This window comes from Aspergillus caelatus (assembly GCF_009193585.1).
Source record: "Aspergillus caelatus strain CBS 763.97 unplaced genomic scaffold BDV27scaffold_89, whole genome shotgun sequence".
Lineage (NCBI taxonomy): Eukaryota > Fungi > Ascomycota > Eurotiomycetes > Eurotiales > Aspergillaceae > Aspergillus > Aspergillus caelatus.
Genome location: NW_022475352.1, coordinates 40,986 through 58,185, shown reverse-complemented (window position 1 = coordinate 58,185; position 17,200 = coordinate 40,986). Strand labels below are relative to the sequence as shown.

Here is a 17,200-nt window from a genome sequence, read left to right as displayed (position 1 = left end):
GACAACTTCGGGTAAACAACCCCACACTTTCTCATTCTTCCTCCACATATTTGCCCATCGTTATATCCGGGACTCCACGGGGCAGCGCCAAAGAGTACCGTGTTAGGAAGGTACAAAAATGCTTGTCGTGCTTGTCTCTTGACCCTCCAATAATCATGTCTGAAAGTAGAGAGCCAATAAATGCTTAGCCTTGCCAATTCACGATTGGCTTGCTGACCCAAGGATGGCATCCATCGGGTCCGATCTAGGAGGCTTCGAACGTAGCCGAAGCCCGTACGCATGGCCCGGTGACGCGCCGACAAGACGGGGAATATCCATCAGCTTGATCGGTAAACTTGCCTGCAGCGCGGCTTACATACAATTCGCATCACCCGGAGACAAGAAAAGAGACATACTAAACATTAACCTGCAACTTCTTAAACGCCTCGGCATTTTCCTGAATGGCCATCTCCACCGGCAATCTCTCCATACTACTCGCGCCATAAAACCCATGCACCCCCTTCGTCCTCTTCAATACGTACTCCGCATCCTTAGGTCCCGCCAACGGCCCCCCATGACACAACACAATAACATCCGGATTAATCTTTACAACCGCATCCCTAATCTCCTGGATCACGGTAACACAGTCATCCAAGGATAGCGCTGTCTGTGCACCAATGGTTCCAGATGTCGTCAACCCCACATGGACAACGATGATGTCCGCACCGGCGCGCGCCATCCGCTCACCTTCATCCACAGTAAAGGCGTACGGCGTCGTGACGAGGTCCATCTCGTGCGCGATCCGAATCATCTCCACCTCCCGGTCGTAACCCATACCGGTTTCCTCGAGGTTCTGGCGGAACTTACCGTCGATGAGGCCTACTGTGGGGAAGTTTTGGACGCCGATGAAGCCGAGCCGGCGGAGTTCGGTGAGGAATGTGCACATGTCACGGAAGGGGTCGGTGCCGCAGACGCCGGCTAGTACTGGGGTGTTTTCGACGATAGGGAGAACTTCGGAGGCCTTTTTAATAGTGATGGTGTTAGTTTGGTTGTAAATTGGTGTCGGTATTGTGTAAAGTTTATTGCTGAGACTGGAAATAAGGTAGGTACGTAGGTAACAGTATATCGATAGAACATGTAACGTAGATAATATAATAAGTAGGATATTACCATTTCAACAACGACCTGATTAGCATCAGAATAGGGCATCATCCCCGCCAACGAACCTCGACCGGCCATACGGAACCGGCCCGAGTTATACACGAGGATGAGGTCAGCGCCGCCCTTTTCGATGAATTTGGCAGTTAAGCCAATTCCTGCATTTTTACTCTGTTAGCGTACTCCTAATATACACAACTCTACTTATAAAATCAGAGGAATCCATTACCAGCACCAGCACCGACGATGATCTTCCCGTCCGCGACGGTTTTGCGGAGACGGTCGAGCACTTCTTGGCGGGTGGTTGGGCGGGGCATTTTGTTTGGTTTAGCTGGCTTGACTCTTCAGAGATTGATAATGTTGTTTTCTGGGTTAGAGGTGTATGTATGTGAGGTAGGTCAATGTTGGTTTATTAGAGAGGAAGAGGAGAAGAACATCAAATGTGGTCTGATTGTGACGTTAAATGAACAACTCATTCTTCAACCCCACCTTTGTTGCGACGTCATTTTTTTTTTTTTTTTTGTAAGCTATCTTATCAATGTTTTGCACTGCTATGTACTGTATATCACGAACCCTGTAAACAGAGCGTATATTGTTCAGGAAGGACTTGTTTTATTGATCGCATAAAGGTCAGTCTAGTAACTTTATTTTGGGATTTGAATTTGGTCTAGTTTTGGTCATAGATGGTTATTCTATGGGATATATATTTACGTAGTCTGCAACGTTTGTGTAGTAATGTAAACATGGGCTATTGTCAACAAATACCGGTGACAGAAGTCGAAAGCGTACAGATATCATGATATTACCTTTTCCCATCCATACACTCCCAATCTCCAGAAAAGCTGGAACTTAATACCCCAGAGGGAACAATTGCCCAACACTGTACCCCGATGGCAACTCAAATCGGCGGGGCATGATTACCTATGGCATAGGTTATCATATCTATGTACTGCCCAAGTACTAGGATAAGATATAAGGCCCTAGCTCTCGCTTCAATAGACTCATCTCCCCAGTAGTAAGATGTGTGTGCTGTCGAAAGGAGGTAGCCGTTCCTTCTAGGTCTAGGGCTAATTTTGGTGCCTGAGGTATGCATTGATGTTATAATGGCCAGCCGATAGAACTTCACTAGGCACCTTTCACCCTGTAACACAAGTAGAAATTCCCTACAGACCAAGGGGGCAAACAAAATAGATGTCAAGGAGCCAAGGGTCATTTGTGGTGATCTATGCGTATCACCAATGAGTACCATTTACTCATCTACCCTTGACCCCCCCCCCCACTTCATTACCCTACTTTATTATCGACAGTAGTTTTGTAACCTTTACTCAGTACATACTCTTTGTACAAGTTCTGAGACGGAAATGCGTCACTGTCAACCTGTCGCCTCGCACATGATCCAACTCATCACCTCCTCCATCTCCATTGTTGATTTTCCTTTCAACACCAAATAAAAGCAGACCAAACTAACAAAACCCCAAACAGTGTACAACCATCTCTATGATCCTCGGCGCGTACGTCATCCCATTCCCGACAAAACAAAAAACATTAACAAACAACGAAAAAATAGTATCGCCTGGGCAAGGACCACAAGCCTTCACCTCCCTCTCCCGATTCCCTTTCAGCAACCACAACAATCCTACCCATTGTAACCCTGATCCTCCTCTTCCTCGCCAGATTCGTCTCCAACCCATCCACAACCGGCACCAACACCCTGACCGTCCGAAACCAGTTCATAACCTCTGTAATTTCCTACTAGTAGAATACTAAAGATTGGATGTACTAACTATACCATTGTAAATTGGCGCGGACATCGCTAGTACTAGGTCAAATCCCGAGGGTCAAAACTCACGTCCTCTCAGTGCAATCCCACTACAATAAGTATATATTTAAGCTGGGAACAGAACAAGCTTGATACCTACTAATAAATCGACAGATACTCCTTGACCTGTAACAGAACCTTTATCCCACAATATAACTAAATACACCCTTTCAACCTTGGTCCCCCACGCAAACCAACGACCCTCATTTACTCCCCCGTTCGAACACACTTCTTGTCAATGTCATCAATCACCTGTTTTACCTCCTTAACAGCCTGGAGAACCCCCCTCTTTATCGGCAGAGTCCATATTAGGATCGTTCTCGACTTCTGAGAAGCCCGACAGCTAAACATGAAGAGATTAGTTAAGCGATGTCTTCCTTACTTGCAATATCAACGGATTATTTTCAATGGTCTTCACGAGGGATAAACTATCAGCGGTTGCGGCGTCGACTCCGTCGAAGTTCGAGATGCTGGGCTGGTCGAAACCCCTGACTACTTGAGCCTCAAGTTCCTCAAGAATGTCGCATTTGGAAAACGGCTCGCTGGAACCGTCGCAGTCATTTTTGATGGTCTTTCTGAAATTTCTGGCAAAGCATTCAATATCGCGGTGGATTCCCCCTTGGGTATCTCTTTGTAAATGAGTTCTTTGGGTGTCGGTTGGCCTAGCAAAGGCAAGGCTGGGCGGTCAGAAGAGAACAGAGTCACTGGATCTTCATCGTGTATTATAGGATGGGGTTAAGAATGGGGGCTAAGGTGCTAATATAGATCTTCTCAAAGTTTGGGTATCGGAAAGATTGTAAAGGTGTGGCTAGAGAAAACACAGCGTCTAGGGGTACTATGTGATATTTCTATTAAGCGGAACCATAAGATAATTGTTCATGTACACTAAATATACTTCATCGTCACCTCTTCATATACCATGCATGTCAATTTGTGGTGTTAGAGTGACATATCACTAACCCAACCCGACTTTCCCTCCATCTGCACGATGATACAACCAATGCGACGTCACCCCACCAAACAGCACATCAATCAATTTATAAAATCAACCAATCCAACACACGCAAGTTAAATACCACCGAGCTTAACCTAACTCTCAGCCATCTTCCTCTTGGATAAATCAATCGAACATATTTAGTATTCTATCCCAACATCAACTCCATAAACACCATCTACTACACCACCACCACCACCACCACCACCACCACCACTTCCACTATATAACCCCCTCAACCCCACTTACATCACCACCTATACAGACATTCATCATACAAACAACCACTCAACAACAAACCGATCAAATACAAAAATACCCAACATGCAACCCCCCACAATCCTCCTCCTAGGAACCTTCGACACCAAAACCCCCGAACTAACCTACACCTACCACACCCTCCTCACCCAAACTCCCCAACCAAACATCCTAGTCCTAGACGTCAGCCGCCAACCCCCGAAACCACCACCAACACCAACCGACCTCAAAATCAACTACACAATCCCCCAGAAAGACCTCCCCGCTCCCCGAGCCGAATACATAAAAGCTGCCTCCGACCACGCCACCACCATCGTCGCAGATTTGTACAAGGAGAACAAAATCCACGGCATTATTTCAATAGGCGGGTCATGCGGGACGAATATCGCGACGGCAGCGATGCGGAATGCCCTGCCCGTTGGGTTCCCCAAACTGATGGTCTCGACGATGGCGAGTGGGGATGTTAAGCCTTATGTTGAGGAGACGGATGTGACGATGATGTATAGTGTTGTTGATATTGCGGGGCGGAATTGGATTCTAGAGGGGATCTTGAGGAATGCTGCGTGTGCGGTGTTTGGGATGGCCAGGGGATATCTTGATTCTTTGGTGAGGGCAAAATCTCAGGGCCAGGGCGACGGCGGTGATGGGGGTTCTCAGGGGAAGAAGAGGGTTGGAATTACTATGTTTGGGGTGACGACGCCGGGTGTGGATCGCATTCGGGCCCATTTGGAAGATGTCTACGGGTTTGAGGTTTATGTGTTTCATGCGACGGGGGCAGGGGGGAAGGCGATGGAACGACTTATCCGGGAAGGACAGCTGGATGCTGTTGTGGATTTGACAACGAGTGAGGTTGTCGATGAGGTTATGGGGGGTGTACTCTCTGCTGGGCCGGAGCGGTTGGCTGCTGCTGCGAGGGCGGGCATTCCGCAGGTGGTCAGTGTTGGGGCTTGCGATATGGTCAATTTTGGGCCGCGGAATACTATTCCGGAGCGGTATGCGGGACGGCTGATCTATGAGCATAATCCGACAGTCACGTTGGTGAGGCCCAATGCTGAGGAGACGGTGGAGGTGGCCAGGTTTATTGCGGAGAAGTTGAGGACTTGTGCTGTGAAGCCCGAGTTGATTTGTCTGATGCTGCCTACTGGAGGGATTAGTATGATTGATACCCCTGGTCAGCCATTTTTTGATCCTGAGGTCGATGAAGTGTTGTTTTCTACGTTGGAGGAGGAGTTGAAGGGGACTGGGATCTCTATTGTCAGGGATCCGAGAGCTATCAATGATCCTGAGTTTGCAGTCAGCGTAGCGGATATGCTGGGGGATTTGATCAAGTCATTGTAAATCATATGTGAGAATGTATCCTGATCTATGCAAGGGACAGAATGAAATGAGATTTATATTATTATACTCGATTGTTTTGTTATAATTTTGGTATTAGTATAGACTTGATAATTTATTACTTTTCTAGTGTGATCGCAGCTACGCTGAGGTAACGGTACTATAGAGCTACGTGAGGGGGACCTTTCCCCTTAGCTACGGCCCTAGTGACTGCACCACGGGCTTAACCCTACGGTGCTTAACTACCCTGTGTATATAAAGGGCGTAGCGACCCCTACCCTTAGTAGGAGGTCGGCAACTCTCTACCTCTCATAGCATACCGCTACTTGCAATCTCAAGATAGTAATATATCATTATATAACTATTACAATCAGTTTGAAACTGTAGATGAATCTTTCTGTTATACTGTTTTTTACTAACTTGAACTAAGTTTTACTGGTGCCGAATAATTCTGAACCCTGTTTACTAAAAAAAAAACCATATATCACCTGGAAATGCCTTTTCGTGGAACCAGGCTAAACTGACCCCCTCGGCACCTAAGTAGGTCGACCCACTTGATCATCGAAAAGTGTTCTTGGCATCTTGGCTGAGGGTGCAGCTGCCTGAAGAGGTTTCAGGGGACTGAGCACCATGGATGGCATACCATCTACGGAGTACAGAGTAGGGGATTCTGATTTGCCAGGAAGGGAGTGAGCGTTGTCACTGGAGTACTTCCCACAATCGTCGCTCTACCGTGCACGAGGAAAATAGGAGCGCGAGAATTGAGGTACTAGCCATATCTACTATAGAAAGGTCAGACAGCAATTTAGCGTCTGTACACTTTACCAAAGTGCACTGGCTATGGATTTGTCAATGTTCTAATCGGCAGGTTATTTAAATCTTTTATATAAATACAGATTTTCCGGCATTTCAGATGGCTTTAGTTCTAGGAGATATGGAAAATTGTGTAGGATGAGCAGATCGCTTACATAATCAAGTTACTTAGTTAACGTAAGCCACGGCCGAACCGCGAATACGGCCGAACCGCGAGTTTTCAATTAAATTTCAATTTCCTGAGGCTTTTCAACCACCAACACCATTAAACTGATTAATTAAAAATTATAGAAAAAAAAAGGCTATTTACTAGGGCAATTTCGAATAGTATGTCCAACTGTCCCACAGCCGCTGCAGCGTTGAGGAGCCCGTCGTCGAGGCACATGTGTAGGTTGCTCAGGCTGCTCATTAAACTGTGTATTAAGCTGCTGAACGCGATTTTCTGCTTCCTGTACCATTAAAAGCCTATCGTCCCCTATTATAGCACGTTTCCTAGCCTTTTTCTTATATTTCCGCTCATTCTCAGCTCGTACAACCTTGATTTCTTGTTGTAAAAGAAGATTGGTATGCATGGCCATTTGCGCAGCTTTTTCAAGGTGTTGAATATGAGCAATTGGACTGCTAGAAAGCTTCTGTTTTGTATTAAGACTGTTCTGTAGACTGCGGATCTTCCGGTCTAGCTGACGGGTATTCTGAGGAGTTTGAAAAGCAGAGGAAATTGAGCCTTCAGCTAGTGGTAGTGTTGGTGTATATAGTTGAAAGGTAAACTTTGAAAGAACACACTCTTGGTTAAATAGCTTAAGCCCTGCTCCTGCAAAATCACTGTAGATCTTTACTGAAGTAAATACTTTAGCGCGTATATCTGGATATAGAGATAGAAAGTCTTCCTTATCAATATAATTATTGCCGGCAACTATATATTCTTTAAGAAGCTTTCTATATACGCATTTAAGCGGGCCAAAAACACCAATATCAAGCGGTTGAAGAAGCTGCGAAGTATATACAGATATACAGAGACAGATAATTGTATTCTACTTGCAGAAGTTATCGAAATCAGTAGTCAGATAGCTGCTATAACTATCAAGAATAAGTAGTTGCTTAGCATCGGTTATATAGCACTTAGAGTAGGGTTCAAATATATCTCTTGACTAGTGAAGGTCTATTTTATCTGTTATTCAGCCATTCTTGCTAGTTACAATCTATCAGTCTTTAGCAAGCTTATATTCCTGAAACCAGAAAGCTTGTTGGTAGCTTGCTTTAAGTATAATAACTGGTAGTATATATATATATATCTTTTGAACTGACTGTTTCAATAATTATTACCCATTTACAATTGTCTTGGATAACTCTGTGTGGTCGCTCACTGCGATCAACAGCAGTAATTACTTTAGAAATAGAGCAGAGTCCCATTACAAATCCTGTCTCGTTGAAATTCTAGATATTATCTTTATATATACTGTGTTCTTGGATAGCTTTATATACTGCTTGAAACCATGGTTTTATAACCCTTGGATCTTCCTGCTTTGTATGTTAATATGTCAGATGTCTTGTATATCGCGTACATAGCTCAGGACAGTGTTTAGTAAAGGAATAAGCCCAGTTAACTCCAAGAGATACAGTAATATCTTGTATCCTTTTATAGAGTAAAATCTGCGCCATTCCACACAGAAACTCTGGCCAAATTGGAAATCCTTGTTTATCTGTATCTAGCAGTCTATTTACAAGAACTTCCTCTTCAGTAATAGTCAATTTATGACTATTGGCGCGTGTTTCTGACCGTGGTTTAACACCAGCAAGCCGCTCGCGAAGGGTGCTTTCAGGTACACCAAAAGTTCTAGCAGTCTTTAATTTTGATTTAATTTTTTTTGTTTTTATATGCAGTAATAGCCATCTGCATTCGAGTTTCTTTAGAAAGCGGCATTTTGTATAGTAGTGGTAAAGAATTGACGCATGGAATAATATTGATTAGGAAAGAAATAGAAATTCGCGGTTCGGCCGTGGCTTACGTTAGTTGGTTTAACAAACTCCTGGTTATGTTAAATAAACCTTAAGAGGAATTCCGGTGTGGAGTAGCCGGCTCTCTCCGCGGAATACTGTATCAAAAGATTGGTGTATTGTGATCGGCTACAATGTTGCCGAAATGATCTGCATGATCACTAGATCCAAACCCACCAAGTAGTGGCGAGCTGAACTCGAGCTGATTTGGACCTAAACTGTCTATGTGATTCCACAATATAATGGGGCACTGCCTCAGCTGGGCTGGGTCTGTGGACTCGCATCTCCACTGTAGAGAAACAAAATCCATTGAACAAACACAGTGTGGCAGGTATACAATCCAAGATCTGCAGATCCCAAAGCCTAGCTCTAGATGCGGTACACTTATTATTGCAGTTGAGTGTATACAATATAATCCATGAAGTTCATGAACAGGGGGAGTTCTTTATACATTTAGTTAGCATACACAACACTTCGAAGCCTTGCTACGGAAAGTATCCGCGGAGAGATAATTTTCTTGGAAAGATTTCACTCACGGGTGGATCTATTGAACTTTATGCCCCAGAGTATACGAAGAAATCAGATGAGCTAATTCCACCCTATAATCAATGAGCTCGCTTCTGCCAATAAATTACTGATCTTAATAGATTAATCTTCATTTATGTGGGCGAACCAAATTAGCCGAGGTGATAGTTCATGGAGACCGGTATATTATGGAAATTATATCCGGAGACTGGATAATCTATACGGGATACGGCGCGGCGGACATGGACGGGGCGGTCGTAAAGGGTGTCGGCTCAGCAATCGCATTTCTACTTCTAATAACAACTATGTTAAAAAGTGGTGTTTCTTCACCAGTTTTACCCTACTGTAGTAATACTTGAATATTTTATCCCTCCTAGCATGGCAAGATTTCCTTATGATTAACTTAAACTAAAATGGTTCTATTCAAAATTCTCGTATATTATCCCCTTGCTACGAAGTATGTATCTCTGAATAAAAAAATAGAAATATATTCATTGACCTAATAACAATTTACTCTCCAAGAGTTTAAACTTTATTGGGTGTAATATACTGAGATTGCAAGATCGACAGTTCTCTTGCAGATCCTTTCAGTTCCGTCAGTCGGATTAATGGGCTTCTTCTTCTTCTTTTTTTTTTTTCTTGGCTTTTTGTTTTGAATTGTATAAATAAAGCTTCTACTCTCTGAAATCGAGTATCCAGGAAAACTACTATCTACCGCTTCTTATTTATATCTGTTTACTAGACATTATCCCAGGCGATATTATTTTGCTCTGCTTCGGCAACTATGCAGCTTACTTCTTTTCTTGGTGCCCTCTTGCTTGGCACAGCAATGGCAGCACCACTCAACAAGCGTCAAGATGGAGGTGTTGTAGGGCTTGTGAACAGTGTCACAGCTGATGCTGTTCAGGGTACAGTTGATGAGGCTAGTGAGCTTGGCCATGGTGCTATTAACGGTATTTTCCATGGTACTGGTGTAAGTGATCCTGCTACTGAATAACAGTGATTGTGCAGTTGGAACTAACAGCCAATAATAAATAGCCGGATGGTGAAGCCCCTAGCAGAGTCAAGCGTCAAGATGGAGGTGTTGTAGGGCTTGTGAACAGTGTCACAGCTGATGCCGTTCAGGGTGTAGTTGATGAGGCTAGTGAGCTTGGCCATGGTGCTATTAACGGTATTTTCCATGGTACTGGTGTAAGTGATCCCGCTACTGAATGACAGTGATCGTGTGATTAGGACTAACAGCAAGTGTTAAATAGCCCAATGGCGAAAGCTCTTCTGTAAGTTATATATAGAACAACCACTTTGGCTACAACTAACAATCTTCTAGTAAATAGAATTTCTTCACGCTGTTCGTGAATATTTTATACAGGTCTACATCGATGACCGGGTTTCTTACAATTATCTACTTGTTTGGATGTCATTTTTCGGCCTTAATACGGGTTCTCCTAGATTTATAGGGTTCCCTTCATCGTTCTGCAAAATGCGAAGACCAAATTTATTGTCGAGGGCAACCAGCTGTGCGTGTGTACAGGATCGGAGAAAATATAATCCTGGGTTTCAACACGCAGAGCATTCATTATTTCCTGTGTATATAGAAATTGCTTCCTTATAAGCAAAATAATGTATGTAAAATTAGTTTCTCCCTTTTACCTCTTCTCCATACATCCATAGTTAAAATTACTATGGCGTCTAGTGATTTTCAATATGAAGTCGATACTCTTTATAATATCTCTACAGAAGCAGCTCCCAACTCCCCTCCATCAGTTTACAAAGATTGTATTGATAAAGCTATATTCGAGAGTGATAAATGAGAATTATATACAGAGTATAGATTCTACCAATATCTTTGTTTCTTGGACAAGAATTTCTCAAACAACTGCTTAACATGATATTCTTATTGCTTCATGTGGTATATCTTGAATTGAAGTTTGTGAAGGTCAGGAGTAGAGTTGCACGCGGGTCGGGTTCGGGTTCAAAATCTGGGACCGGCCCCCGACCCGCGTGCAACTCTTAGATAGGACTAGACTATAGTAAACCAAAGAACAAATACCGAGTAGTATATAAATTACTTAAGATATAGAATATCTAGGGAATAATATTGATTTGAATTTTTGCCGGGTGTGGTGTCAAATGGGTGTTCGGCAAATCAAATACATTTGGTGTAGAACCATAGGCTAATTTAACCTCTAGATAGGTTTTCTTCGGTGATAGAATCCACCTCCACGAATGTATATCGGCCCGAGCCTTTGCCATGGCATATGCATAAACAACGTGCAGGTGAGAATTAAACCACTATGGTATTCGTGAAGAAAATTCTTTCTCTGACATTGAGAACGAATCCAGGAAGATCATCGTATAGGAATGTTCGTACTGCGGATGATCTGCAGATCCCAGATTTAGACGTGGCGCACACAAGGACGAACTATTCATAAATAGAGGATTTTGTTCCATAGCCAACATCCAGTCCTTTTTATGGAAACTCTTCCCAGAGAAGTAGCTCTCTAAAGATCCCAACCCATGAATAGATCTGTTAAACTTTGTGCCCCAGGTTATACAGACTCAGGTGGCTAATCATACCTCGTAATAAGCTCCTAAATGTCAATAGATCGCGGATCTGATAGATAGTATCTCGGAGCTATTGAATTTGCCTATTTTAATTCTTCATGGACTATTCTGCTCTCTAGCCTGAGGCATCGTAACAATGGTAAGTAAGTCTATAAAGACCTGGGTAATTCCTGGATTCTGCTGTTCTTTAACATATCATTTCACTTTTCTCTTGCTGATCTTTTTGCAACGCTCCTAATATCACATTCAAACTTTGTCTTTTCAAAATCGCTTTGACCTCCCCAGTCCGAATCATTCAATATTATCTTAAACATGAAGATCCAGGCTCTCTGTTCGCTCGCTGCTGTTGGTGTTGCCTTCGCCAACCCAATCAACAACCTCGCAGAGCGCGGTGACAGTTTCACCAAATGTGTCACGGGTGTGGTAGAGAAAGGAACCAACCAAGCGTGTACGACCATTCCCGGTGCATGCAGCGCGCTGGACGCGTTCACATCATGTACCACCGATGCTACTGAAAAATTCACCGATCTTGAGGATCATATTCAGCGTCGCTCAGAATGGCTGGAGTCTGTGAACACTTGTGTCAGTAATACCAGAGTAGGTATATTCGAAAGAATTTACTGATTTGTTTGTATACAGGGCCAGAACTTATGGGAAGGTGTGAAGAATGCGGGTGTATCAGATGCTGATCTGAACACACTGCAAGTGTCATTTTTGGAGATCACGACTGAGAGTGTGTCTAGCTGCTTTAACAAGGCATAGAAGCATTTGTTTGAATTGAGGGTGATTGATGCCTACTTGGTCCTTACCTGGGAAATGGAACGATTGGTAAAGGAGTATCAGTGGCGGTTCCGAACACCCACCGCCTTCCGCCAGCGGGTATTCGGTAGCCTAAAGAAATTTTCACTGTAAAGGAAGAAAATTAAGGCAATTCACATTATCCCTACTAAATATCTGTAGAATCGATAAAATAAAGTTAATCACTCGATTTCCCTGCCAATTCTATATCTGAAGCTGTAATCTCAATTTTCATATAAGATACTGGTGGGAGGTGACTATATATCTTAAAATATATCTTATCTGCTATGTTCTTATTTTTTTTATTATATTTGGTCTTTCTATCTATAATAGATTGATTTGTATTTTTTATATACAGTATATATTGAAAGAACGATATTTTCGGTATTACCTAGTATTCTAGGCCTAAAACTAAAAGGGTCTCATTGACGGTAAATTCAGGTCTGATTTTCCTAATTTGTAGCCTCAGTATATTTACTATAGTTGTTAGGTACAACTCTTATTTCCGCCACAGTCTCCTCTTTGACCTAAGTCATCCGTAAACCATTGATGCCACCCTCTTCCTCGTCTCTCTCTCTCTCTCTCTCTCTCTCTCTCTCTCTCTCTCTGTGTCTATCTATCTATACCCCTTCCTGTCTTTGGGGGAGAGATATACGACCACAGGGTGTGGAGCCTAGGCTCAATGCCGATAATTTACTGTTTATCCAGACCAAGCCAGCAGTCAGAAAAGGCATTCCCACGTGGTAGGGCTCCTAACAAAGGGAATTCATATATAACAATGAACCGGGACGTCGAATATAATAGGAGGAGTTTAAGTACATTTGTATGCCCCCTAAAGAGCTAATAACGGAGAGAGAAGTATAGCAAAGCTGACCACCCCAACTTTCTCGATCGCTGTCTGCCACCCTACATACCACAACCGCCTTACTCCATGATAGCCTTCTGGTTACTTCAGTTTACGAAACAATGTAAGCGCATTGCCACGATTGATCTCTGCCGGCAGGTTCGGGTTTTCGAACGGATAGCGCTCCAGCCGAGACGTATGGAAATTGATGATATCGACGTTGGCGTATGGGTCATCGCTTCCATACAGTATATGGCCTGGCTTGGCAAACCTTTCCAGGGTGTGGAGAACGTCCTCCGTGCCAGATAGCGCAGTGTCAAAATAGAAGTTCCGCGCATCATCCCAGAATGCATCGAGCTCTTCCGGGGGCTGAGTGCATGCCGGACGACTAATCAGATAAGGGAGCGCGCCTCCTGCATGCGACAGAATGATCTTGCAGTTCGGATTGTTGCGGACTGTCTTGTTAAATAGCATATTAACCTGCCGTGCGCCTGTTCAGCTCCGCCCAGATATCTTGGAAATCTGGGTGGCCCAGATAGTGGTTATCTTCGCCATAGCGGGTGAACAGCGTCACCCCATCCGCCATGAGGACATCATAAACGTAGACAATCTCCTTCAGCGCGTACTCCTTGTTCAGAATATTGGGCAACGCTGCAAAGAAGCCGTATGCATTGGGCCTTTCGTCCCGTAACTTGGCCGCATACTCATTTGTCTTGCGGGAAAGCTCGGCTGATGCCTGTGGGTCTTTGACGATACAGGCACCCGGCGCTGTGAGCGACAGTATCGCGGTGGTGATGCCGAACCTTTTGTTGACTGCAGTGTCCAGCTCTGGGGTCCAGTCAGGAACAACCCATCCCGATGAATCACCACCCGCTGCTTCAACGGCTAATATTCACATATTAGCCGATGGACTGAAGAAGAGAATCATGTTTTTATAGTCGCCAGGTGTTCTTTTATGGATATACGTCTAGCAGAGATCTGCCAGACGTCGCATCCAAATTGATGGCCGGTAGGGAGAGCCCCCCCGACATACCGCTAGCTCACCCCGCAGTAAAATAGTTTACAAACTCCCGGCCCCATTGCACACACACAACACCCAAAATCTGTAACCCCTAACATTGCCTCTTACAAAGGGAGTTTGTGGAATGCTCCAGGCGCCAGTAAACAGGCCACAACCCAGGACGAGGCTTCGCTACACCCCCACGGGGTAACCCAACCCCCACACCCCGCAGAATTGAGGTCGATGATGACAGGCATTTGTCATGGGATGTACGGAATCCAGGCGCGACAGGGCGGCTCTAGGGGGGAAGCCATGGGATCTGAGAAGTTGGGAGGTCACAGAGGTTCTGTATTAGAAAGCGAGGCTGGTTGCTCAGAGGATGAAAATAATCCACTGGCTTCGACAAACCTTCAGGGCAGTATGAGGAAGGGGGAAGCAGTTTTTTCTAAAGTTATCTGCTAACCCTAACGTACGAGGAAGTGTCGAGCATTCAAACACCCAGATGACATTTGTTAGGGTAGGCCGAATAATCTAGCTCTAAGCCCAGAAATCGATGGCATCGCTCACGGTTTGGTTTGGGAATGATTTTAGACATAAAATACGCACAGATGATATGGAACTAACGTACGTATGTTCGTAGTGGGCATATTCCACGGTATTAAACCTCTTTAGATAATTCAATACTATACCTTCAGATATAAGCATTGTATCCCATTTACCATTGTGAGGGTAGAAACCTTTTTGAGTCATGGTCAAAAAATATGCAGTCCTGTTTTTCCTCTCTTTCGTGGTACAGTGTATTACGCTCTAATTTATGCAAGTGCTTGAATACCCATGTAGTTAGTGAGTATTATTGCTACAGCGTGAATTGCTATATACGTAAAGGCGCATCCAATTTCTGAAGTCTCAACTGAACGGCTCATCCATGCATCCCAATGATAACGAGCATTAACGCGGCACATACGACCCTTGTCACTCGTACAACGAAGAATGGTTAGATATCGATGTCATGTTGTGCTGTGATGTTAATAAATCAGCATGAGTTGATGTGGTAGTAGGCTTTTAGCAGGGGTTATTTCGGTCTGGTTGATTATTGACACAGTCCTGGCAGTTGTCGGGCTGGATGACATTGGGAATCATAGCAATGCAGGTTTCCGAGCTCGGTGGACCGGGCTTGGATGGGCATGTCGTCCCAATGGCAGAGGGATGACAAAAGTACGTGATGTGCCCGGGTTGAGACGATGTGGTACCAGAGTTGCAACAATACTTGCAACAGATCCACGATGGAGGTGCGGACTGGACGCCGTGGAAATATATGAAGATCAGAAACAGTGCCCAGAACAGCGCTTTAGCTGGACAATTCCCTGACATTCTGCGCACTGTAGGCCAAGGCAAGATAGTATAAAGGAAAGTATGTGTGGTTGTAATTGGCAGGGGAAAGTGTTAGGATCCCAGGTTATACGTTCGCAAGCGTATGCAGAAGGGGGAAAGAATGGACATGAAAAGCGTGAAGAGAAGGGACGCACTTATGCTGATTATCTATACTCAACCTGATGTGGGCCACTATTCCATAAGATAAGTCTAGATTGCCCTACAAACAATGCGTACGCGTCATACTCTTCACAAGTGAGGCTTGATTTCTATGGTTAAAGAAAGTTTTCATGGCCAAGACATGCTTTGCTGGTGGATCGACCTTGGCCTGGAAGGGGCGATTAAAGTTAGCCCAGAGACCCAAGTCAGGTTACTTCTGTCTGTTTCAATTTCTTTCTTTCTTTAAAAAAAAAGATAAATAAAAATAAAAAATAAAAATAAAAATTGAAGTTGTATTTATGGTTTCCAGCAGATTGTTGCATTGTATCGAAGCATCAAAATGACATCAAATCCTCACATAGAACACCCCCTCTTAAGTATTAATCTAGGTTAATGGAATGTCACTTCAACGAATACGTCCGGAATAATCATCAATTTAACTACGGGTATGATTGACCAGCATCCATGGTCACCATAACCACTCGAACCGCAGATCCGTTGTATTCGGATCCTTCGGTTTATATAGGCTTTTGATTTGTACATGGCATGGCCGTTGAAATGGTGGCTCGATAGTCATAACTACCTAAAAAGAGGCTTTGGAAGTGATTTGGGCACTGGGCTCTCCGTCATTCATGTTGCAGCTCGCTGGGGGATTATCCCATTACTCTCGTGCTTTCAAGATGAACTGGAAACGAGAGATACGCATGGCGGAACCCCTTTGCTTACTGCCGCTCGGCATTCTCAACTTGAAGCCGTTAAGCTTTTAGTCGAATCTGGAGCATACGTAAATACTCTAGATGATGATTATCAAAGCACACTCCATATAATTTACAAAAATAGCAGAGACAATGACTGTAAACTGGCCGACTTCCTGCTTAAAAACAGGATCTCCCGATATACACATAACAAAGATAATATAACACCTTTCCTTTATGCAATTAGGAATTCAGATACAGAACTTGCACAAGTCTTTCTTCGGAACAGATTCGAGGTGAGACAAAAAGTTGAAAGACAATAGTGACCTGGACAAATAATAGTGAGCATTATTATACACAGTTCTTAGGACCAGCAAGTAGTAGCTCGAGCGAATATAGATTCCAGCCTAACAGTACTTTATTTCTCTGTATTGAACACATGCACGAAAACGACCGCTTTTTTACTCCGACATAGGGCCGATCCAACTACTTGTTCCAATTTTGGCGATACCCCACTATATCTTATAATCAGACGCCATCTTCCAGGTCGCAAATATAAGGATATCTGGGAGAATAGTAACTACACTATTGAGTCTTTAAGAGACTTGATCACAGACTTTAAAAGTGAAAAAGCTTTTGATATCAGCCAATCTATTAACAAAGCTTAGATATATTTTGTTGAGATACTCCTAGAGAGTAGAACTATCGATATCAACTTGGCTAACTCCAGAAGGGATTACTCTCAATATGTGATAGGCTTTCAAAAAGTTTATACATAGTCTATTTTATATAAGCTTATTGAGAAAGGAGCTGATAGTTTACAATTGAACAGATCGCATCAGACATATCTCTACCATTCCAGCAAGAGAGGTAACCTAGAGGTTGTACACAA

General features: G+C 43.7%; 4 protein-coding genes across 4 annotated transcripts; 2 read left to right on the top strand and 2 right to left on the bottom strand.

Moving 5' to 3' along the window:
- Positions 1-67: 67 nt before the first annotated feature.
- BDV27DRAFT_128381 (TIM-barrel enzyme family protein) lies at positions 68-1,559 on the bottom strand. The gene is made up of 3 exons (XM_032066961.1): positions 1,367-1,559; positions 1,150-1,295; positions 68-1,000 (listed from the first exon to the last, which is right to left on the bottom strand). Exons 1-3 carry the CDS (start codon positions 1,452-1,454, stop codon positions 395-397), a joined length of 840 nt encoding a protein of 279 aa, XP_031927530.1. The 5' UTR covers positions 1,455-1,559; the 3' UTR covers positions 68-394.
- Positions 1,560-4,038: 2,479 nt separating this feature from the next.
- On the top strand, positions 4,039-5,602 carry BDV27DRAFT_128379 (Tm-1-like ATP-binding domain-containing protein). The gene has a single exon (XM_032066960.1). It carries the CDS (start codon positions 4,275-4,277, stop codon positions 5,544-5,546), a length of 1,272 nt encoding a protein of 423 aa, XP_031927529.1. The 5' UTR covers positions 4,039-4,274; the 3' UTR covers positions 5,547-5,602.
- A 4,103-nt stretch (positions 5,603-9,705) lies between these two features.
- On the top strand, positions 9,706-12,203 carry BDV27DRAFT_157822 (uncharacterized protein; the record flags this gene model as incomplete). Its single annotated transcript, XM_032072584.1, has 5 exons — positions 9,706-9,849; positions 9,915-10,067; positions 10,133-10,153; positions 11,727-12,023; positions 12,081-12,203. 5 exons carry the CDS (start codon positions 9,706-9,708, stop codon positions 12,201-12,203), a joined length of 738 nt encoding a protein of 245 aa, XP_031927528.1.
- Positions 12,204-13,185: 982 nt separating this feature from the next.
- On the bottom strand, positions 13,186-14,833 carry BDV27DRAFT_157821 (amidohydrolase family protein; the record flags this gene model as incomplete). The annotated part of the gene is made up of 3 exons (XM_032072583.1): positions 13,186-13,538; positions 13,564-13,968; positions 14,773-14,833. 3 exons carry the CDS (start codon positions 14,831-14,833, stop codon positions 13,186-13,188), a joined length of 819 nt encoding a protein of 272 aa, XP_031927527.1.
- Between the last annotated feature and the right edge of the window lie 2,367 nt (positions 14,834-17,200).